General features: G+C 35.8%; 1 protein-coding gene across 40 annotated transcripts in view; it reads left to right on the top strand.

Moving 5' to 3' along the window:
• KCNMA1 (potassium calcium-activated channel subfamily M alpha 1) overlaps positions 1 to 25,810 on the top strand; it is a 468,160-nt gene that overhangs the window by 363,624 nt on the left and 78,726 nt on the right. For 12 of the 40 annotated variants that reach the window (XM_027700132.1, XM_027700096.1, XM_027700095.1 and 9 more), the window contains one exon: positions 5,590 to 5,763. The exons of the other annotated variants lie outside the window; for them this stretch is intronic. In XM_027700132.1, coding sequence (XP_027555933.1) covers positions 5,590 to 5,763 — 174 coding nt within the window. The remainder of the gene's footprint in view (positions 1 to 5,589; positions 5,764 to 25,810) is intronic. 40 annotated transcript variants of the gene reach the window in all.

Here is a 25,810-nt window from a genome sequence, read left to right as displayed (position 1 = left end):
CCTGGGGTAACTGCCACTATAGCACTGTTGGGCTGGTTAAGTACAATTCAATTAATTGTCAGACCCTTGTTCAATTTTTTGGTACTTTGTCCTTTCCATTGCATAGCTGACACAAAGAGCAACACAGCAGTCTTTTACTGTCCTTATGTAACTTCTTTCTCCCCATTGACAGAATAGAAAAAAAAGTTGATGGGGGAAACTAGACAATGAACTGTGTGGCTAACTTTTATTCTATAAACCCAGAGATATCTTCAACAGGAAACAAGCTACAGTGATTATTTTCCTGAGCTTGCTGGTTTGGAAATTAATTGCATAAGTAGACGCACACTATCTTTTCAGGACCTTAGCTGTAAAGTTTTACATTATTATTATTAATATTATTATTATATATAGAATAGGAACTTTATAGACCACTTCATGTCAATCTAAGTCATACTACTTTGAAGTGTACAGAATCTATGAAGGCTCTCATCAGCCACTTTTTAGTGTGTACACTTGTGATGATTTAAATAAACATAGCATTTGGGACATGGAAAGAATTTGCTGCTTAGAAATACAAGTACTGCAAAGAAATGTACTGGTTATAGGGCAGTGTTGAGATTATATGGGCTTGTTCTTTCAAACAGCAAGGGGCATCAAGTATCTCATAACTGCAGTGTGGCATTACTGTACCAGACTGAGGCTGTAACCATACCGTGTAACTGCAGCTGTTCTCAGTAAGTGAGGCTGTGAGACTCCTTCAACATTTTACCAGATATTCTGAATTTGTTGTGTGAACACACTTCAGGTCTTAATCAGAATTGAGATATTTTTTCCCTTCTCAGCTGTACGCACCGTAGGATCTTGCAAAGAATCAAGGAAAAATTTATGCTCCTGGCATTGCATGATAAAGTGCTGGCTGTCTTGAAATTGTGATGGCTTGCAATATGATTACCATTATTTTCTATTTATCTTATTGTGGTGCCTGCAAACTACTCTAAAGGATTGAGATCCTGTTGTGGAAGAAGGAGTTCAAGGAGAGAACAGAAATTTTTCCAAAGATCTGTTTATAGCCTATCAAACGACACAGCAGAAGATGGGGCAGTAGAAAAAAGCAGATTATGAAACAGATCAGCATGATAAGAATCAATAATAAGCCAGAAATAAACTAATTTCTATGGATAAAATGATGAATCCTATTAACTTTGAGGGAAAATACTGGAAGTAATTTGGATTTATTTGGAACAATGTATTTATTTAAAACATGTTTCTATGTTGAGGCCTTTCTGAACTAGAGAAAATAGTTTAAATAGTAATAAATAAACAAATAAAGGAGCACTTTATGCTGCGAAAGAATTGTAAAGGTCATGTAGCTTTGATCTGTTTTTTTTCCATTTCCCCAATAGCTTCAGTTTGTTCAGAAATATGATTATCTTTGAGAGTACACTGGCTGAGAGTCTTCTTTAAGGTAATGAAAGAAAGGTCGTTATCAGATTTGAAAATTAAAATGAATTGGTCTATAAATGTGCCATTACATCAAAACCCATGAGTCATTCTTATAGCAACTAAAATAGGGCAAAATCTCCACTCAGGTCTCCTGGTGTTTTTTAAGTTTTGACAAAGAACAGCACCTTTTGAATTGGAGCAAACAAGTAACCAGTTGCTTTTCATTGCAAAAATTGCAAGACAGTGAAGATGCTCACTTGCTAGTCTTGAAGTTGTCTTATAAAATTAAATAATGGAGAGATAGCTTTGCCTGTTGTGTTAAATGAAAATAAATTCTCACAACATGCTGCTGTATTTTTCGGGAAACTGAAACTGTGCTGCAGAAGTCCTGTATGTATTCCAGTCTCATGATACTAAAACCAGCATCGCTGAGAGATGATCAGGCCAGTCTGGTCGTCCTTTAATGCTGCTGATATTTTATGCGTAGTTTGGATCATGAGAACTTGATGAATTGAAATGGCACTGTGCATTTCAATTCTGAAGTGTAGTGGGACCTTTCTATACCATTTGCTGGTCGAGAAACCTCCACTTCCTCTTAACCAGCTGCTACTTCATAGAGATCCACTAGATGTCCTCGGAGATCCACTCTTGTTACTGCTGAGGTCAGGGGAAACTGCCGTAGTGACGGGAGGATTACGAGGATGGGGTAGACTCTATGGTTAAAACAAAAAAAAAATCAGCAGAGATGAAGGGACACTTTGTTCTGCTTCCCTTTTTTTTTTTTTTTTTTTAAAAAAAAAGAGCTGTTCCTTGACATCTTAGGTAGAGAATAATCTGCAGTTTCCTTTGCTTATTTTTGCAGCTGGAAATATTTCCCATTACTGTTTGTGAACTCTAAGTAACACCTCAGATCCAGACAATCTAGACATTTTAACTGGACTTTTTGAGTTTTTGAGATGAGAAAGTAAGGTACTGCTCAAAGCTTAGACATCTAGGGCACATTCCTTCTTTATTACAATGGAAGGCTACTGCCTTCTGAGAAAAATTGCAAAAAAAAAAGTTCTAAATGTATTTATTTACTTTATAAGTAATTGAAAGAAATTTTGCTGTCTTTTTGCTCTTAATGAGTCAATGAGTAGTGCACATATGCCTTGTTTTCTTAGTAAATTATTTAAGCAGTCTTATCTTCATGTCCATGAAAATTTTCCCTGATATTTTTACTAATTAGTTTTACAAGTGCTGTGTTATTGTCATTATATTAAGTAGAAGGATTTGTTCCTATTTTTTAACATTTATTATACACTGGAAAATAGGGAAGTAGTTTCCTTTTTGTCCCAAGTTACATTTTCACCAGTATCAAATAACAGTTCTATTCAACACCCATAACACTTCTAGGCATAAAAATTAGTTGATTCTTATGCAGGTTCTACAGTTGTCAGATGAATTTAACACTCACCCAAAGGCTGTTCTTAAGGTCCCCCTGTCTCTCTGATGATTTTCATTTTTTGTTAATGTTTATGGAAGTTTTATAGAAAATGGTGTGTGTGTGTGGCTGAACCATTTGAAATCATTTCTGTCTCATCTTTGATCTTGTCTCTAGTCATCCCTACTAATAGTATGTGTTTTGTTTTATTTAAAATAAGTAGTGTATTTGGTATGAATGTAACTGACTGTATAAGAGGAATGAAGAGTAACAGCATGTTTTCTTTCCAAAAGTTATTGCTCTGATATGCAGTTGCTTATATACTGGTTGAAACCCTTATAGAAAGTCCTTTCTGCTACTTATATTTCCAGGTCCAAGCCTGTTTCCTGCATGTTAATGATGTGAAATATTCAAATGATGCATGATCTCCAGAACAACTGACAATAATAGTTAAAAACAGTCCCTGAAGGGCATTGCTTTTGAGAATCTCCATGGTGTCCTTCCCCTATTGAACAGAAGGCCTTAAATTTCCCACTTCATTGGTTTAAGTCTGATTAAAATGATACAAAAAGTTTTTCTTCCCAGCCTTCTTTGCCCTTAAGGATGATTTCTTTTTAATTTTCATAAATGTGTCCTATCCTATTATTGACTGTTGACAAGATATGGCTACAAGTAAATGAAAACCAGGGACTGTTACTAACCAATGACACAGCAGTTGAGAATTTCAGTGTGCTTTGCTACAGCGTTTGATTAGAAAACGTCCTTCAAAACAGCTATAATTAAAGCAAAATGGGCCTGCCTTTTTACCTCACCTACTGTTACTGTTTCACAAATGCCCTTTATTTTTCTTTAATTTCCTTAAAAGATAAAATAGGCATACTGGAAAGACTTCCACACTTTTGGTAACTTATTTCACTTTTCTTTTGCTGTCCGACTTTTCAACTTCAAAGAATGTGTTGGGAAGAGTTAGACAGAGGGAAACCATGGGAAAACAAATGCTGTTTTGAATTTTCTGTGTAGTTTGAATGTGTATGCATCAAAAGCTGCAGTGGAAACCTTCTTATTAAAATCCAAGCTCTGAGGAATGATGTACCGTGCAATGAACAAGCCTGATGCTGCATGATGACTTTCTGAACAGCTGTAAGATAACTCTACTAGGATGCTAAAAGAACATGGCATTAGTCATGTGAGCAAAGTTTTAGAGGAATGGAGTCGCTGCTGAAGAGATCACTCATTCATCTCCCTCAATGCCTGTTTTCCACAATCATAATGTTACCCTTGCTTGACAAGTATACTATATGGCAAGTCATCAAGGCCTTAGAACAGGACTTGACCCATTTGAGTGATTTCAATCCCTCTTTCCTGGTGACTGTGGGATTAAGAAACTGGAAAAAAAAAGATAAATTATTTTAAATTTAATGTCATTAACATAATGCAAAAAAACCCATCCTAAACTGAAGGTACAGGCCAGAGAAACATTACCTTTTTTCTGCATTTGCTTTTAAGGTTTTGTTTTTGCCTGTCAATGTTGTTTTGTTTTTAGTATAATTGAGTCAGTTCAATCTAAACCATTACCAAAAGTGTTGGTTCAGTGCAACATGTGAAACAATCTAAGTGGCCTTTGGATTTCTTCAGATTTAAACAATCAGTGATTCAGATAACATACAAAATTTAATGATGATATTTACACATACATTATAAAATAGGATGCTGTATATTTCTAGAAATACATAACAAGGACGTTGGGATAACTGAAGGATAAAAATGTTTTAGCTAACTTGGCACTTGTTTTGGAATTAGTGCCTAATTCTACATTCAGTTATTTGATTCTTGTTTGACTTTTGAATCCAGAGCAGAAAACATGCCAATGATTGATTCAGTATGTTTCAGTGGACCAATGCTCTGTGTGCTTTTGGTGATGCCTTATTTGTGAACTGATCTTAATGTCAAGCATATTTACCATTATTAGTTGTGTCTCTTATATGGGCAAATTTTGGTATTCTGTCAAGAGTTAATTTTAATTCCCGAAGATATAATGTAAGCAAAATAAATTTTTCAGAAAATTTTATGAACATCTTGTAACTCTTTAGTGATGTGTAATTTATTGCAATAAAGGAGTTCCTTGGCACAGTTTAATACAGGGGAATTATTATCATATGTTTAAGAATAAATATATTTATATATATGTATCTATATGTGTAAGTGTATAATGTATGTGTGTGTGTGTGTATGTAAGAATTTGTGTGTATGTAAGAATTCATGTGTATGTGTGTTTTTGTGTGTGTATACATACATATATATATTTATAGAAAAAATCTCAAATTTTTACAAGAAAAAGGATACAGCAAAAGTATCTAATGAGTTAGCAACTCTTTTTTCATTTAAACCCAATAGTATTAATTGTGCCAAGGAGAAAGTATATTCTTAGGATTCTGTGCTTTTACTATGTTCTATTTGGATCCAAACACTTGACTGTAAACAGTAGTTCTTCCCCATGACTGCGGTCACCCTATAAGACTGAACAGAAATAAAGAGCAATTTATCTTTTGCCCTACTTTTAATGTACAGCCAAAGCGTTATCAATAATCTCATTGCATTTTTTTTTCCTGGGTCAAGACTGTTAACATTAACTAAGGCCTGTATTGAATCCCTTAAATTACCTTCCAGCTGCCTTGTTATATATATAACCTTGCCATTAACCTGCTGCTCTTCCTCTCCTCCCATCCAACACATGGTTATAGCCAAGATGTCCATCTACAAGAGAATGAAACTGGCATGTTGTTTTGATTGCGGACGCTCTGAGCGTGACTGCTCTTGCATGTCAGGCAGTGTACATAGTAACATGGACACCCTTGAGAGAGCCTTCCCACTTTCTTCTGTCTCTGTTAATGATTGCTCCACCAGTTTACGTGCCTGTAAGTTTTAACACCAACACATGCTGTTCCATGTCTTGTGATGTCTGTGGTATCATCCCCGTCTTGTGTCGTACATTGTAGTTCTGTGAATTTTACTGGGCTGATGCTTTTTTGAAAAACCAACCCCAAATTTGATTACAGCTCTTTCTTTATATTTATGTTTTAATTTATTTTTAATACAGAAAATTTAATTCATTATTTTGCTTTGTGTGCTATTTATGAAGCATCCTCTTGCAATAGTTTGCAGGACCTTAGTAGTGCAGTTTGGTGACATCTTTTTTATTTAATACATACAGTATAAATTGTCATTAATTAAAAAATAAGTGCTTCAGTGGAGGAACAGGCCTGTGTCTAAATATCTGACTTTTGCTAAGCAGGTAGCTAGCTCTAATAATGGTGTTACTAGAGCACTGTACAATTGGCAGTGAATAAATATACAGGATTCAAGGTAGTAGCTGAACTATAGTAGTTGGAATTCTATTCTCTACTGCTATTATTATCTTTAGATTTGTGTATAACCCTTCATTCTCAATAAGGCAGAACCTTCCACATAATATTGAAACCACAGAAATATTAGTAAAAATGGTTGCACTTTTTGTAGCACTTTTTTAGAAGGACTGGCCTGATAGAAATCCCTGGTACAAACGTTTTGAAATTAACCGTAAAATCTGTCCCATAGGACAGTAACAATCTGAAATATGCCACAAAAGCTCTTTTGAAAGATCAGAGTCGAGAGGGAGAAAACAGAGAACTTAGAACAATTCTGCATAGCCATTAATTCTTTGGGTGAACTATAGGAATTCCAAAGCTTGGTTTATCAGTGTGATGTCACCAATTGAGGAAGATTGTTAAATGAAATTATTTTTTTGGTTTCATTTTCTTGTCCTCTTTAGTCATTCATAACAGGCAAAACTATGTCTTGGGACAGGAACTGTTTTCCTTTCCCTACCCAAATGGCAAAGAAAACTATAAAGTTATTTGAATACATCTATGAGAAGTTTTTGGAGTTTTGATCAGGAAGCATGTCCACTTTATATTACAAGTCATTAAATACAAAAGTGCCTTCCACTATGAAGGCTATAATGTAGTTAGTAGATTATGCATCTAGTTGTCTTTTGATGCTTTGTGTATTTCAGTATGTAGTCCAAGTGGTGAATGACTTTGCTTTAACTATTTTGACATTTGAACTATTTTTCCAGTCACAAATATAACAATGCTATAAATTTTTGTCTGAAGACTGTGTCAATTGAAATTATTTTAATAGGATTTCTTGGAGATTTTACCAGAAATCTTTCTGTATCTATTTATAAACTCCTAGTTATCTGCTTAGTGGCAACTCATATATCACCTCAAGGTGGATGGTTCCCAGTTTTAAGTCCTGTTCTAAATCACATAAGTTTTTATCCTTTTAAAAGACCTTTATCAGAGTAAAATGTAACAAAACATATTTTGTTAAGAAAAGTGAATGAGAAACCTTCCTGTATTGAAAATTCCTGCAAGCAGTTACTTATACGGTGTAACAGCCCCAGTAACACAGTGCCTGGTATACTTTGTATTCATACAGACTGCTACAGAGAGTACGTGGGTGGGTCCTGGCACTGGTGTTAACAGCAACCAGATTAGGATAAATTAATATGTCTCCTACAAGTGGATAAAATTTTTGCCATTAGCACTGTTTGGCAAGGAAAGAAAACTAATTTGTAGGTTTACCATAGCTTTCAAGTCCACTTAAGACTCTACAGGGGCAGATAAAGTAAACATTTTTGATTGTGTTGCCTGCTGAGCCAAAAACTTCCACAATAATGGTATTATTTCCAACAAAAACCAATGCTTTTTGGGAAACGCATTAGATCTGTGTTATATTTTGAAGGATAAGTGATATTGACAGCTTTGAGGATTTTTAGCATCCTATCCTTCAAGGGCCTTTTCCCCTCTTCATCACTCCATCAAATCAAAAGAGATCTCACTCTTCCCCTTGTGAGACTAGTCACCTTTGACTGGTAATAATAAGTAAGAAAATCAATACCAATTCACACTCTGTGCAAAGCAGCATAAGCCTTTCTTTTCCAATTAAAATATATATATACACGCAACGTTGCACTGGCAGGGCTTCAATAGAAATCAGTATGTTTTCTTTGCAGTGCACAGGGGTCGTATGATGCCCATCTTGACAGAGCTAGTTAACTCAAAGAATGGCAGTGAGAGTCAGCTTTTCATTAAATATGAGCAGATGTGAAATGTAGAGTGTTTGACAATTAGAAATGGCAGCAGCAGGGCCCCAGAATCAAAGTGAGGTCAGATTGGTGGATCAGATTACCTCTCTTACATTCTTTAGTTGTTCTGAAAATCATTTTGAATTAGTGTCAGTGGAGCCATGATGGGTTTTGCCCTTTGTCTTTTATGCTAGGACTGTATTGTTTCCCCAGACACTCATTAAAGGTCATTATACTATTACAGGGCTTGCTTTGGTCGTGGTGCCCCAGTTGAGTTGGTTTGCTTCTACAATTGCTTAATGCATTTCTTTCTTTCTTTCCTTTATTTTTTTTTAAACTTCTGGTTATAAAAGCAGGCTTTTTTTCCCAAGGCAAATAAAATCCCAGACCATTATATATATCTTCTTGAAACAAAGAGTAGTTTTGGTGAGAATTAGTGCTGTTTCTAAGAATCCAATGTTGAGTAGTAGATATCAATTTACATATTCAATGGTGATGTACACAGGATTTAGTCTACTAATTGCATAATATGCAGAGAACGTAACACTTGCAGTGTGTTTTCCACTGCAAATGAGTTTCTATGTTATTGTATTGTTGTTTCTACTTCCAGCAAATGAAAATCATATTTTGCTTAAATATAATTACATTATAGGCTGTTTTCTGGAAAAAATGCATATATTTTTTCTAAATGTAAGGAAATATAATTTTAAATCTTTTTTTGTGTCTACATTTTTTCTAGTCTAGCTGCATTTGGTAGATTGCTGCATGAACAGCAGTCAAATGGTCCAAGTATTTTTTGCACTGGAGACTCAAGTCAATTAGAGTGAAGAGAGGCACTTAACTACTGAAAAACCTAGGCGGGTTTATACAATGGAATTATGTTATTAATAAGTGTGATGTTTCTGCTTAGGTCTATGCTAAATCTTGGGGGGTGCCATTCAAATGATTAAGTGATACAGACAGAAGCTTAACCTGAATCATTTAATTTCTGTGTTTCTGTATCACCATATGTCTGTGCTTCTTAGGAACATCATAAGTTCATGTTCCTAAAGGAAATCTTTTCTAAAGTTGTCACTGTGCCCACTGCCATGGGATTCTAAATTTCCAACGACATTCTTGATATTAGGCCCAGGCACATCTAATTCAGCTTGTGAGAAAACATGCTTTGGCATGCTCTGGTAGTTCTGAGAAGCTTTATGTGAAGATTTTTGCTTTAGTGAATATGGGGGATCTCTAGAGACAAAATAAAAGATTAATTATTGCTATATTTTGAATGCAGGGCTCAGCTCAAACTCCTAGCCATCTTATGTGGAAAGACCATGCTAAAACAAGTTGGAGAAAGCTTAACTTTTCAAAGTACCCAAAGCATGTATCTACCTGTGTACTAGACCCAGTTTAGAGCCATATATTCCATTTAGTCTTCTATTGTCAGCATGTGGTTTATGTTGTACAGACAAGTTGGTTGCTGAATCTCTCTCAAAGGACCTAAAATCCCATTCTGCAAGATTAGGTGAACATTTTGGGTAGCTTGAACCAAGACTGGCACACGGTGCTGAAACAATGTGTGGCAATGTGATTTAGCAAGTTAGGTCAAGAAAAATTCTTACTTCTTCATTGACCTGTGTTACTTAGGGCAATGTAGACTTTGCCTGTGCAACTTTACAACTGAAAAAGCCAAATTCTATAATGAGAGTTGAAATGATGCAATAACTTACTGATTTAGCCAGTGTATCTAAAACTCCTCAGTTATATTACTATGTTTGGACTTTTCTAAATGATTGGAGTATTAAGTCCTGACTTCTTGAATAACTGGCTGAAGAGATAGCATACTCTTTATTTCTCCTAGAATGCAGGGGACATATCCCCTGCTTTCTATCCTCTGCTTTTCTAACCTACTACTTTTCTAGTCCTGCTGTAGTAGCCAAGACAACAAGAACTACTTGCTTTTTCATGCATGAGCTAAGGTGCAGGAAGGGCCTGTATGTGCCCTATCAAAAGACAAATTTCAGTGCTAGAATTTTCTGTTCACCCTTTAGCAACAATGATTTTCCATTTACAGGATGCATTTACCACCTTGTGGTAGCTAGAGACTATGAGATTTTCAAACCAGCTATGAATATAATCCCATTTACATTATATTTATAAATGCTTTGACTCTGAGAAAGTGGGGTAGTACCACTACTCTCTCCCACTACACACCTTTTCTGAGCTGTGAGACTTCCTGTTGTGGCCACAGGAGGCTTTGAAAATCTTACTTTTACATATGCTGCATAAACACTTTCTTTTTAATATAACCCACTGATCTCTTGGTGGTCACACTGTCTCCTCTTTGTCCTGAACAAAAAACCAACAGTATACCTTTAATGTTTTGAGGAAGAAGAAACTGAAGGAGGAAATAAGCAATTGTGTCTTCCTGTAGAGGAAAGACAGATGCTACCCTTCTTGAACGGCATCATAAGTTCATAAGTAAGTGATTATAACTGGATTGCTGTATTTTATGCAGCTCACTTCTATGGAATGACCCCACCTCTGTATACTGGAGAATGATAGAGTGCTATGTTGTGTAGCCTGCATTTTTCTTTTTTTAAATGAGATTAATGAAAATGGAACATTAGAATGAGTCATAGTGCCAGATAAATTCCCGGTAATTCAAAGCCGCAGAGAATATAAACAATAAGCCAGTGAAACAAGCTGTGTGTGAAATATTGATTTATGTAAAATTGGTTCCAAATATTGTCCTTTCAGGGTGACAGATTTTTACTTCAGTTACATCAGTTTCCATGCATTCAGTTTTGTATTCCTGGGAATCGACATGACTGTGAAGTTTCTTCTAAATAGCTCTACAAGACTGCATGGTTTCCCTTTCAAAACACTGAAAATAATGTAAAATTGGACACCTGTGTTTATTTGAGTTGTCAGCTTTTTCAGAAAAAAATACTATTTTAGATAACTCAGTTAAGATACAAGACCAGTACAGCTGAGGAAAAAAAAGGTATACAGCTTAACATAGTCTGTGTTGCTACTGGGTAATGAAGGAAACCAGCTCACCTTCCTTAGCCATCTTCTCAGAATGATCTACTGTCAAGAAAGCTGGTATTACTAAAACTGGACAGTGGGGGTTTGAGGCATATAAAACCAGACAGTGGAACAATAAAAGCAACAAATGTGGGAGAAGCCTGTGCTCTTCTATAGAGGTTCTCATGGTGTAGCCATTGATATTAAGTCAAAGCTTGCACATGCTGGAGATCTGCCATATTTGCAGGCAGCTCCATAGCCTGTGGTACTGGTAAATCAGAACACCATGAGATCTGCTTTTCTGAGACTGAAAAATTACTCTTCTATTTTCAACCTTAGTTTATATCTGCAATTCTGCCTAACCTACCTTCTTTCCATCTTCTTCTTGCAATCATACAAAAATGCGTGCAGGTGTTTCCACTAAAGAAGATAGGATGAATTGACTCAATAAATGCAATCACAGTCTTATCTAGCATTCAAGAACTGCGTACTGGAACAGTGGTTTCACTGAACCAAGCCTTTGATTTGTCTGCCTTTCTTGCACTCCTGATGTACAGCCCTCCAGGTGATCCTCTCGTTGATCTAACTGTACATTTTTCTGTATTACTAACATAGTGATAGAAGCAGTGATCAGAATGGGCTGGTCCTGAGACTTCAAGAATCTATTCCATCTCTTTTTTAATGTGTATGAATGCACCGTGATTTTTGTAATTCCTCTTCAAACACTGAGGAGATGACATTAATTACAGAGGGAGGAAAAGGTAATGTGAAACAATAGGTATTTTGCAATAGGTGACTTCAAGTATGTAGTTTGACTATAACATTCAAAAAATTAATCCCATTTATTGTTCTATACTTTAATAAAACCTGAGTGCTGCTAAATTATTTAACTTTCTTTTGGATATAGTATGAGCATATAGGTGAATACTGAGGTGTAGAAATGCAGTAGTAGAAAAAAAACCAGAATGATCCCTCCAAACCAAGCTGTTTTTTTTAGAAGGTAGAATGGTAAAAGTGAGATAGTCTGACTCATTACTAGATAATATAAATAATGAAGCATGCGCTTTTTCAGATCAGTTTTGTCATGCAGCATGTACCACTGGGCTAATGAGGGTGACTTCTGCCCAGTTTGTGATGTCTGTGACAAGGAGATGAACTCTCACATCACCGTGGGATGGAGGCACTGCTAAGTTTAGCAGTGAATCCTTTGATGAATTGGGAAAATAGGGAGAGGGAAAGATCAAGAAGTCTGCATTAATTCCTTTAGGCCTTTACGTTGAGTGGTGATTCTTACCAGGGTCACAGGGAAGGGACTAGTGAGTGGCTTGCTTTTATGGGGACAAGTTAGAAAAGATGCCGTCTGCATCCTGTGGAATGAATTTAGCAGAGGGTCTTATGCAAGGTGACATGGAAATTATGTTTGCATTTTTAGTTCCTGAGTGTGGCTGGTTGTCATGAAACTCACCATGACAGTTTCTTACCACCAGGCAGCAGATTCTTCCTGTTACCTCCTTGGTGTGGGACAGATGCTAGCCGGTTAGGTCTCCTTCTCTACTGTTTCCGAGCTATTTCAAGCGACAGATGCCAGAGCTGGCTCGGTTTCAGCTTGAGCATTTCTGTCATAGCCCTGCCTTGAGCCCAAATTCTGACCTTTACTATATGAAATAAAGTATTTATGAACAAGCAGTGGCTTGATCCAGAGCAAGCTTAGAGCAAATGTCAAGTGTCAAGTCAGTCTCCTGCCTCCTTATACCACCTGCATTAGGAACCTGGATTAGACCCTAGACTACAGCACTGACTGCCTTAGGCTTTATGGGTCTGGAGAGACATAACTTATTAACAAAGAGTTATTAAATTTTTATCAGTTTTATAACGCAATGTAAATGCCTTCTATGAATCTACATTGTATTCATTATCATTTAAAACGTTAATTAAGTCAAAGTTGCATTTAATTTAGTTCTAAATGCACCTTTGGGAGGAAGCTTTTAAAAACAGCTGCAGGATTGAGAGGCTCATTGATGCTGGGAAGTTGTTAGTAGCACTTTTCAGGATAGGTCCCCCAAATTGATTGCCATTTTGAGTCTTAGCTAATTTGTGTGGATGTTATTGGGCAAGGTCTCAAATTAATATTGAACCAACCAGAGCAGAAAACTATCAGCTTATGCTAATCACAGAGACACTTTGATATGTAATTCCTGTTCTTTTTAAATTATGTCAAAACTAAAAATTTTTATTTGTAAAACTTGTACATCTCATACTCTTGTGTTGAAAGATTGGGGTGTTTTTTTCCATTTTATATCTATATTGTTTGTATCTTGTTATAATTAAAGTGAAAACATATTCATTGACTTGGAATATTGTCCTTCAGGTTCATAGAAAAAAAAAATCTTCTGGCCTAGGTCTTCTACATTTCATGTAACCTGAAGTTACTGTAATATGTAGATGGAGGTGCTCATTAAAGTATACAACAGACCACAATACAATTTCAACATATGAAGTGGAATGGAGTTTAGTATAAAAAAACCCTAGAATAAAAGCTCTTGCATAATGTATGGGAGTGTTTTTGCTTTTGATACATTTTGATAAAATCAGAAGAAAGCAGGAAAAAATCAAATACAGTGTTCTGTCACCTGATTATTCCATTGAGATCCTTAGCATATTTAATATATGCATATATTTAATATACGCATAGCTTTATTCAGGTGAGAAGTCACATTAGCTATTGTGTGACCGCTTATATACATATTATGTGATTCATACTTCTAGAACTGAAGGCAAGGGCAATCAATGTATTTTTTACATAAGCTAGGAGAATCTGTTGAAATAGGAGCAGAAATCTTCAGATTTATCAGTCAGAGTAGGTCCAGCAGAATGGTTCAGCCCCTAGTCCGGAAGCCAGAAGTAACTTGCAAGACAATTTTTTCTGGATCTTTACTGAGTACCCAGAACCTTCCCAAGCATTTGTATATGCCAGGATGCATAACCTCATTAATTTTTTATGTTCTGCATGAAAAGAGGAGATTGTTGTCACATAACTCCAGATGTGGCTCTTGAAGTGCCACAAAATAAGCGCCCACACTGTATCATTGCTTTGATTGGGGTTATAGTAGACAGGAGGGGGTTGAACAGAACGTATCATAGATATATTTATTTCAGTATGTAAGTTCTTAACTGTGTTGATAATATACTTTAAAATAGGTTAAAGTTCAGTCATAATTTTACTGTTTGAGATTATTCACCAGCCTTTGTTAGCATTCTTTTTTTATAATGCTATGATATAGCTTTCCTTGTGATATTTTATGTACTACTGAATGCTGTAGTGCTGTGATTCACTTATTATCTAAGATTTTCCAAAACATAATGTGTACTACCTCACACACACATGCTTCACTGATACTGATCAGATCTTGTTAGCACAGTATGATTATTGTGAAAAGGAAGAGTTAAAAAAGCATTATTACTGTGTAAGATGTGGCCAGTGTTATCTGGTTCAACACTCCTGTGTACATTTTAGTTTGACTGGAAATTCTACCTAGGCAAATGTGAAACAAAAATGTCACAAGGCAAAGATCCCAGTCTTGACTGTGCCACTGGCTTGCTACATGCCTATAGTTCTTTTTCCACCCAGAGACTGAAAATATTGTATTCTCTATATATTATATTACATTTTGTGCTGAGAAGTGCTTTACATTTTGAAGTCCTGAATATAAGCCTGATTGTCCTTTTGACATAGTTATTCCCCTGAAGAGGCCAATTTTCATGTCTTCTGATCTTTGCTGAAGAAGGACATAGATACATAGCAAGGAGGAGAGGAAAGTGAAATGGGGTACATGACAGAAAGAAGTGGTAAAATTACCATGACTGCCTTGCTGCTTAAGGACATTTTGAAAGGGGATACTATCTGAAAGGGCAGGGATAACTTCTGTTTATCTGCATCAGCAGAGAAGAATCTCTTATGCCATGTTTTAAAAATCATCTGCAGTTTTAAGCTGCTTCTGAACTTTAATTGGAATGCAGACCTTGTTTACTGCTGAAGGAAATCCAAAAAATCATTATAGCATCTTTGATCTTTGTCATGCAATTTCCTTTGTTCATTCTAGCATAAAAGATTTTGCTTGCACTGAGCATGTTTCTTTCTCCATTCCCATGTTCCTGATGTTATCTTCACTCTCTAACTCAGTGGTGTAATGTGTTCTCTGACACAGCATGTCTGAGAATATGGAGAGAGATTTTACATCACCATATGATATGGAGGAAGACTGGTAACATGAAATGAGGGCTCTATTTTTGAGCAAACTCTTGCCAGAATGAGGTGTGCCATCTAGCAATGGAGGTGGTTTATTCTAAAATTAGACCTTTTTCTATAGTACTTACATGATCCCTTATGGGATGTACTGCTTGGACTTTTAGTAAAAAAAAGAAAATAATTTAGAAATCAAGATAAATACAGTTGCCTAGCTAGTCTGTCAGCTAATAGAACCAAGACTCTAGAAAATAATAAAATCAATTGCAAGTTTTGAGCCTAATGTAGAGATGATGCTTGTTCCTGTTCCGTGAGTAACATGCGTTAAAATCCATAGTTGCAAACTGACAGCATACTTCATTAGCAGGCATTTGTCCAGTGATAATTTTTATTTTATTCATGCTTTACATCTATTAGAATTATTCCTGATCTACCGAAACATGCAAGGACTGCCAGGTTCTCTGTGACCAGTCAATCACAAGATGGGTGGCAGCAAAGTGATACAGTATTTATTTAGAATTGGAGGGTGTGAAAATGAATATAATTCATATGACGAGACAGGAGAAGGGTAAGAAGAAGTGAGATACAGCACTGAAGAGAACAGGATGTACTTTTCTGGCTTCTAGTACAAATTGTCCCTTACAATATATGGGGGACATGTTTCCCAGATTTTCAGATGACATGCAAATGTTTCTCACCAACAATGTACTTAGACTCCTAGCCATTCTTGTATTTTGTCTTTTTTTATGTGCAAAACTACTTTTTCACTTGGTTCTAAATAAAACCAATAAGCTTTCCAATGTCAGGGCAAGCAAAAAATTAGCAAAATGTATTTTACTGACTCTTGGATGCTAAGAACTGCTTTTGATATTCCACAGAAAAAATATTTATCCTCTTATATGAGGTTACATATTTTCAGAGTGCTACTCAAATTAAATTTTAATTGTCAACAAATGATGTTTTTTGTAAACTGAGACATGAAAGTATTTTTTGTTTAATTTTACAAAGAAAAAAAATTGCTGAAAATTAAATCAGTTTTTATTTGCTAAAGAGCTAAATTTTTCAATATGTCTTAAAAGATGGATTTTTTTACCACAAAACTTTTTGTTTTCTATAAAAGAGTCATTCAAAGAAAAATGAATATATATATCTATATATACATATATAAAGCATTGTATGTATTCATTGTATGTATTTTGATTATTTGTATTGGAGAGTCTCACTGCCCTGAGTAACAAGATAAAACTTCTTGATTTCTTCACTCAGACAAAGGAGAAGAGATGAAGGAACAGTAGACTTGGGACAGATGTCAGTCTCAGCACAGTTTCTGTAATGGTAATCACAGTACAAATATTGCAGAGACTGGAGTCAGTAAAGTGATCCTAGCTATCTGACAGGATTCTTCCATACAAGGAGTCCAACATACAGGCATCTTACACTTTGGAGAGTTACATGACTCAGCAGAAACCTTTGGTTATGTTTGGAAGAGAAGTAGATGAACAAACAATTTGCAGCATCAGGGAAGACTCAAGCCAAGAGTCTGATCACATAGTCTAGATTTGTCTGACATTACATCAGTCTGAAATTCTGTAAGAGCAGGAACTGGTATTCTTTTAACCCATTGACACCAGATTGTTCTGCTTGTTGATTTATGTAATATGAATTCTGTACCATATCTGCACTTTAGTATGTCATTATCATATAATTCTGCCATTCTTAGAACTCCCTACACCTAAATTTGCCACTTTCAAACATGGGATTACTTTAATTTTTGTTTCAGATTTCCCCTTTTACCACCACCACGTGTAATTTTTTATTATAGGGTGGTCTGTGGAATACTTTCTGTCTTTCTGTCTTTTCTGAATAATCACTGAAAATACTATCTCCTACTTGAATTAAAATGCATACTCTGTTTTTGGATTCATGATTTCTAGTGTTAGTATGTCTAGTAGCTGATCAAACTTTAAAGGTCTTTTTGATTGGCTGATTGAATCTTTGAATGCTGCAGCTCATTCATCCGTAGTTTTACTGGTACCTCTCCTGATAAATAGATGGTGAAACTCTTGTTTTGCATTTAAAATCGTAGCTTGAAGGAATGCAAGACTCATATCTTTAGGCTCATATATTCAGGCTCAATACTCAGTTCCCGCATACTCCTCAGGAAATATCCTCAAATTGAACCTTGGGTTCCACAGATTTCCTCAACAGTATCCTTCAGTTCTGCCCATGAGGAATGTAAAATATGTCAAAATATGCATTTGGTTTTAATCTGCCTTTAGCATATGAGTCTTTTGTCTGCTCTCCTCTTTCTTCTCAAGCAGGACAAAATAAAACCCTCAGAGGCAGAGCTCCAAGCAATTCGCTTTTGGAAGATGACTTTCTTGACAGCTGTCAGTGTCCCCTGAGCATTGGATTTCTGGATGCTTTCAGTATCTGACTCTCAAAACATCTGGCAGAAACTGTATTTCCAAATATATTGGCATCTTGTGGCATTTGTGGTTGATATAGTTACTTTCAGGGTAGTAACTGACCTGTAAATCTTATTGAATTTTATACATCCATTTTTTCTTTGTTGGAGAGGGTTCCTCAGCTCCAGGTGATTGTGGACTTATTCTGAAATTGGTGTGATAATGTAACAGAAATGCTAGCAGTTCAGTGTTTTCCTACAGAAGTGTCTTTCCTTTTTTTTTTTCTTCTTTTATCAGTCTTTCATCCTTATCATGCTACCTTCTTTGAAAAGGGACATCACCTGTATTTAATTTTATACTCAAAGAGTGTAAGTGATTTCTGTGGTATAACACTGAGCACACCAAGTATTCTGTAGGACAAAGCTAAGAAACTTGAGCAGCTAATACAACACTTTGACGATCCTCTTTCAAAAATTCTCCGTTACCTGCTTTCCTCTCCTCTTGTTTCGTTGCATTGGGTGCTAACAGTGAGGGTGCTGCTGCTAGATTACCTTCTCTTCTGCTGGTAATGTCCATAGTCTCATCAGGGTTTGGTTAATGAAACCAGAAGTACTTAACCTGATGCAGTTATGTTGGATTAAGTTTTCTCTCTAAAGCTGTTCCTTGTCATGAACTAAAAGAGGTTGACATCTCTCTGTAGGTCTAGTAACAAAGCGAAAACCAAAAGGAAAAAATATATATAATTTCATTTTTTTAAAGAAGATGGATATCAATTTAGTTTGGTAGATTCAGTATTATTTTCTTTCTTTCTCCAATTGATAGCCTGTGTACTTTTGTACTGTTACAGTTTGTCTTACATAATGTGAGATGGCACGCTTTCCCCTCTTACAATAGTTCAACCCTAACTCCTGCAGAAATTTTGGAGTTATCAGTACAGTATTTTTTTAGTAATAGAGAAATTATCAGAGGGAATTTGTAATGGACCATTTTTTATTTTGTATGGAAGTATTTTGATCCTATTTAGGTTGTATTTGAAAAACAGGATCCATCCTTTTGAGTATTCTTTCTGTTAGAGACCAAAATGATGTTGTAAGTAACATTGTTATTAATCATCACCACTGGATTTCTTAGCTTATGCTTTATTTTCCACCTTATGAAAGCGCTAGCCCTTGCTTCCCCATAAGAATTGATTTCAGCCAAACTACTGTAAGCTTTGGCAGAGATAGGAGTATTAATTTTTTTGTGGTTCTTTTGCAGATACAGTAGATATCACATTTTCTTTCTTTTTTTCAGTTATTATTGTGTTGTTTTACTTTCCTTGTTTTGCCATTGTTTACGTAGAAATTATGTACTATACTCCCCTAAATTTCCATAACAGTTAATTTTATTCCATCTCTATTTTTGCTATTGCTATTTTTGCTATTGTTTTATAGATTTAATCTTAGTTATTTATATCTTGTGTTGGTTTTATATTAATATATTTAACAGGTGTTATTGGTTTTTTTGTTGCATTTGTTCAAAGCAAGAAAAAAGCTTTACAAGAATGAAATATATTGTAGAACTCACTAAAGTAGGGAGCACTTAGAAAAAAATATACTCATTTCTTAGTGTCATGAAGAGTATTTAACTGTATATCTGTAAGTGAAAAAAACCAGCATATGTAATAATAGGCTTTTTAATACCACAGGTTCAACCTATTTGATTAATTTGAATGCTTACCCTATGACTTACAATAGTTTGCACAAAATAATTTCTGTGTCAGCAGTTAACATTCCCTGCTTTTATGAAAGCCATACTTCAGCTAATAGGGTATTGTTAAACTGCAACCAATGTGCTAAAAATCTCCTCTGTTAATAACATTTCTATGTATAAGAACAGCTGAGAAATACTGCTCTATATTCATGCATAGATTTGAAGACAGAAAAACAGCAATGGGGCTTGAAACTCGCTGTAACCAGCAGGTGGTGGTGCTGGATTAGAAATCAGTAATGACTGAAAAGTCTGCAAGAACTTCACTGTATTGCTTTGCTGAGGAAACAATTTAATTTTAAAAAATTGTAATATATCAGATGGTCCATTTTAACTGTATAGGATTTTTTCCATAAAGGTACGTACAGTGTAAGTACTTGTATCTAGAACCAGTGTGTACATATATACACACAGCATTTTATGGTTAGTTTACATATGAAATGATATTATAACCTCATGGGTAACAGTCATATGAAGACTCCATCCCAGAGGAATATTATACCTGAGCCTGAAAGAGTATTGGGGATCACTGAGTCTGATCCTATTAATGCTTAACAAATAGTAGTTTTTCTGCTGATGTGGGTGAAAGCCAGATAAGACTAAAGATAAGAAAGCCAGAGTTAAATGTCAATATTTCAGTTCTTCTTGTTCAGAGGCACAGACACCTCTACATCCTTTTTACAGGGGTGAACACAAGCCAAAAGAGAAAAGAAATTCAATGGTAGCAAAGCTTAAAAAGTAAAAAAATATGAAGAAAACCCCAATTTATCAATGGCATATTAACCACCTAGTTAAAAAAAACATAAACAACCTCAGCCACATCCTCTCAATTGTGTTTTCAGAAGTAAGACAACTTACTGGAAGAACTAAAAAAAAAACAACCAAAACCCCAGCATTTAAGAATACAATGGATTTATAAGAAGTTTAGGAAAATCTCTTCTTTTCTCAGATGCAGTGCTGGCAGGTACCTAGTATGTCTTGTCATGAGCAAGGTAGATTAAAGTACTTTCAGTTTAAAAATTTAGGATATGCAGGTGGGAATTGCTCTGAAAATGTGTATTGTTTAGATAAATTGATACTTTTGACTGAAAACCAAAATAATTCTAATTAGATTTCTGCAGGATGAAATCTACACTTCCCAATGTTCACAGGAATAGCAAGACCAAGCTTAAATTTGTGGAGTCTGCATATAACTATTGCTTTCCTGTGCACTGAAATACTCACTCTTCCTGACACTCTATGCAGTAAATGTACGATTTCTAATCCCAAGGAGCAGAGTAATCCTGTGCTTACTTTTAACCTTAGTTGCTTCTAGTTATTGCATATTTTTCTCTGAATTTAATGGAGCCGAGGGAGTGTAAACAGTAAAGTGATCATAGGCACAATGGTGAGTGGCTTTTCAAATTTTGATATTTTTTTAATAGTAGCTTATATTTTGCCCACATATTGAACTTCACTGTTTTCAGCGTTTTCAGCAGTGACTGATCAGATTGTGAATGTGTTTAGTCACAAAGGGGAAACTTCTCTTACTTTGTAAAAACCAGAGGGATTCCTTCTATAGTTTAGCAGAACTGCTTAACTACAGCCTGCCCTTGCTAGTGCTATAACTTCTTCCTCCATGTCCCTCAAGAGTTGGTGTAAAAATCCTCTCTGAGGAAATAGGACAAAGGACAATATGCTTTGGATTGCTATATATTGAACCAAGGATAGCCTATGACAATGCACTGAATGTTACGATTTGTTCTGTGTTGCTACTCTTAAAGACTCTCCCAAAGATGTGCCTTTTGGCTTTACTTGTCTTGCCTTGGGGAACTGTCAAAGGATCACTCATAAGCAAATCGATGTCCTTTAATTGACACGGTGTTTTCTTAAGGAAGGAAAATAGAAACAGAGAAATAAAAAGGATGTTGAAGTTATTCAGTGTTAAAGAGACAGACACACTTTCATGTCTAATTTAAAAAAAAAAAACAAACACCAAACACTGTAATAAGTCACTCTTATCATATGAATGTAGTATGATTTTATTAATGTATTCCAAATGTGTTTTCCAAACAGCAATAGCAACCTTGCATTCTTATACTTGCTAGATCTGAGAAAAATTAGAGATTAGCAGCCATGTTTTCAGATAATTTGGTCACCTGAATTTTAGCAAGAGCTATAAGTAAGGAAATCCATTAAAACAAAATTGGCTGCAAGTGAGCAACCCAAGGCTGTGTAACAGACCAGTGGTAAAACTAAATCCCAGTCAAGAGATTCCCAGTCGTCTCCTTGTAGCCATAGGGTCATCAGGTAGTCTGTTAAAAAGTTAGCCTGTGGCTTTGAGCAATTCTTTTGTACTTTGCTTCTGCTAGACACAGGAGCTGGAGCTCTAAAATTGAAGTTCACAGCTGCTTGTGACACAGTACGACACACAGGGTCTGAACAGCTCTTTTCTGACACACAGGAATAAGATTTTGCTGTTGCTCCTCCTCCGTGTTCAGAACAGATTGTTATAATGAAGTAACATAATTTAAAATTTGACACAGAATATTTACACTTTCCATACCAGTGAGGCACTTGATGTTTGGACAACAGACCCCCTTGAACACAGATCTACAGTTTAGACACATCTCCATTCCCTTCACCCTTTTCTAAAATAAACTTTATCCAAATAGTATTCTGTATGGTACAACACGTGGAGAAGTCAATTGGACAATTAAATGGACGGGGGGAAAAAAGTCCACTGATGCTTTGCTTTTTTTCTAGCTTTTCATTTGACGGTTTTCCAGTTATAATACAATAACTTGAATAAACAGTTAGCAGTGGAGAATGAGGACTAAAAATCAAGAAAAATGTATGAGGGAATACTAAAATCTGAGTCAAAAAGGATGTTCAAGGTTAAATGGACCTATGACTTACTCTAAATATAAATTGGGATTGGATTAGGAATTAAATAAAGTAGCTTTTTTTTCTACTGTGCACACTTGTCAGGGGAAAGAGAAGATGTTTTTTACGTACACATAGTATCATATTGTCAGTATACTTCTGTATGGGAACAAGAAACCAAATCCATGAAATCTGAAACCTTTCCTCTCCAAATGGCACAAGCGAATTGTTAAATGCTGTATATACGCTGTATATATAGGAAAGACTTTCTTCCTATATATACAGCATATGCATGAGGTATGAACAGCTCCCGATCTAAAGTCTGCTGACGTGTGTTTTCTCTGACTTCAGTGGATTTCAGATTAACCACAATTTGAACAGCCTTCAACCACCTCTTTGCTTGCTGAATTCCTAGTAACAAAGAAGTGATAACAACTGATACAGCATTCATAATAGTTATGCTCTTGAATTAAATAGGAGGAGCAAAGAAAAAATATTAAATTTCTGTGGTAAGCTTAGGGAGTTGCTCTACCCCTAAAAATAAATTTGGTTGGTGTAAATCCATACCCCAGACTTTTTTGCACCGAAAGATTCAAGTTAAAAGTTTGATGGTTTTCAAACTTCTTTGCAGTCTGTCTTTCATTCTATGTACATATTACCCTAAAAGCTCAGGAACTTAAAGTTTATGATGGTTTCACAGAATACCAAAACAGCCATCTAGAATACAGAACAGGATCCAGCCTAGCAACATTCCACATTTTCTATTAAAAAATGTCTTTTTTACAGCATTCAGGGAAAAGCAAAGGTGAGGAATATATCTGTGGCTGAGTTTCTTTTTTTTGTGTGTGTGTGAGAAGAATTAAGACTGAAAGACCATGTATATATTTTGTATATACAAAATATAAGCACTGGATACCAATAGAAAAAAAAAAAAAAGAGAAAAAGTAGACCAATGCATTTGTTTTGCAATTTTATGTGGCTTTAGCCAAAAGGTGCAAGACTGGGAGAAGAAGAGAAATAAAAAAAAAAACAAAACCCGACGTTTCTTGGGCTGCACTGATTCAAAGAGAATGTCTCATGTAAGCACCATTCAGTGTTTGCAAAATGTTCTGAGATGATGCATTCTTGACATTCTCAGATCTTGATGTTTTCTTATCTGCTTCAGGTGGCACACTGCAACTAAAAGCCAGCCTCACCTGCTTTTCTAATGGTACTAGTGTGTGGAGATATGCAGCATATTTCTTTTCTCTTTGTATTAAAAGCCACAATGAAATGCATTTCCCTAAGTTTGTAATGCACATAGAAACCCAAACAGCAATTCTGTTTCATTTGAATTACAATTTCAGACACTAAGCTAAAACAGCTCTGCAGTTTCTAAAATTAACATTCTTGTGTCTCATCAAGCGCCATTATATTGCAGTTTCTAGTCAATGATTTCATTACATCTGTTACCACCAAAAAAATCAAGTAAATTTGTAAACTAAATAGTTCATTGGCATAAAGTGATTTTTAAAAGGGGTGAATAATGTTTGGGGTTTTTCCTAGCAAATAACAAATGTTCTGATTAAACCATATTTTAATACTATGCTAAACTCCAACCCCAACTGATTTGGCACATTTTCTTTTCTGAAACTACCTTTGATAAGAAATGCATTACAAACTCATCAGTTTAGCTTCCTGTTAACAAAGAGACAGCAGCCGTCTGGATTATTCTAGATCCGCAGTGAAACTGCCACACTATGTATGCTCAAACTAAAGCTGTGTAAGTTTGACAAGGGGCAGATGAATCCAGGAGTTATTGTGCAGGGGTTTAAGTCTATGCGGCAGCTGACGGTTGAAATAATCATCTATACATCGCTCTGAGCTAGCTGGGGAAAGGTTGAAGCTGTATATTTTCAACATATCTAGCCTAATGGTTAATCTGTTGTCTTGTACAGGGGGTGCTGGGTGGAATCACAGCAATAGCTGACAGTTTGGAGGAATTGCTGTGGGTATTTTCAGTTGCCTGATTCACAAAGTGGTAGGTAGCAAAGTCTAAACAGACTTGTCATTGAATGAGGGAAGTCATGCTCACTGTCACTCCCATCAAAAGAACTCTGGTAGCCAAAAGCTCAATCAACATATTGATTATTTGCATTTAATAATACAGGGCTGCAGCTTGTCTTCACCCCCCACCCTGTGAAAGCTGAGCCAGATCGCAGAATGGTGACTGCTCCTTTGGAGGTCAGCTGGGAAAATGTTTAGGAGAAAGAGAACAGTTAAGTTGGGGGAAGAAATAAAATATTTCTTCAAACCAAGATAGTTTAACTGTTAGAAACACTCTCTGTACTTCTAGTGCTGGATCTGGCATATCTACACAGTGACAATGCATTACTCACTACAGAGATTAAGGGGGTGCAGCATGAATTAGACTGAAACAAAAATGAAGTATCTGCAAGTGACAGCTCTGGCTGATGGCTGACTATGAAGGAAAACACTGTGCTAGTGTCTGGCGAAAAACAGTGCTGAAAGCCTAGCAGCTGATAGAGATGGGGGAGGAAAGGAGGAGTGGGTATCGGTGGTGGTTGTTTAGAATGTCTGGTTTTGGTCAGGATATTTTTTCTCCTTTAAAACACATTTTCATCTTCCCTTCCAGGCAAATCATGCTGAAGCCAGTTTCAGCCATTTTGTTGAAAGCACTGTACTGGTATTCTGCCTTGTTACATTTAAATTAAAGCTCAGCCCAGTTTTAAGTTATGGCAAGTGTATGCTCACAAGGAATAAATAGAGATTGCCATAGGCATTAGATTAACTACATTGGTTGTTTTAAAAATGTTCAGGGAGTTGCAGATTGCAATTCAAATTATCTTCATTATAATAAATAAAATGTATAGAAATAGAAACAGGCATGATTCTCTAATGCAGTCTGTAGGCAAGTGTGTATTCATTGAGCTTGAAAGGGAGTTCCTGAGGGTGGGGGTAAGGAATAAGAATATCAAAATACCTTTACAATTGCATTAATATCTCACCTCTTATAGACATGATTTTATCTCTCTAATGGTAACAGGTTTCTTGGGCAAGTTCTATACAGCATTTACTAAAAGTAGGTAGTGTTCACCCAGGGTACAATTAGAAAATACTACAGAAAATGGAATGTCTTATCCTTACTCTACTCTCATCCTGTTCCTTACTGTTTACCATTCTTGGAAAGCAGTTGAAAATTTGCTCTCAAAATGACCAGTAAGTGTCTCTATTCTTAGGTACAATAATAATACCTTATGGATACATGGCAAGTGTCCTGAACAGTTCTAAGGAACTTGGGCAGAATAAACAGTGCAGGCAGCACACTCATCCTGTGATCGTTTGCGTTGAAAATAAAGTCATATGTCATATTGCATAAAAAGAAATTAATCTAACTATGAGTAGAAAAACAGTTCTCTTTCAGTAGACTTGCTGGTGCTAAACTCATCATATACTTGGAAGAGAACCCTTGTGGACTTGGAGGCTGTGGTTTGACATTGTGCAACAAATTACCCCAATCCAGACAGTTTGATTACCAAACCTAGAGAGGCAGT

The sequence above is a fragment of the Neopelma chrysocephalum genome, unplaced genomic scaffold (assembly GCF_003984885.1).
Source record: "Neopelma chrysocephalum unplaced genomic scaffold, ASM398488v2 Primary Assembly neopelma1_143, whole genome shotgun sequence".
Classification (NCBI taxonomy): Eukaryota; Metazoa; Chordata; class Aves; order Passeriformes; family Pipridae; genus Neopelma; species Neopelma chrysocephalum.
Note: the sequence above shows the minus strand (reverse complement) of the source record. Positions and strands in the feature narration are given on the sequence as shown.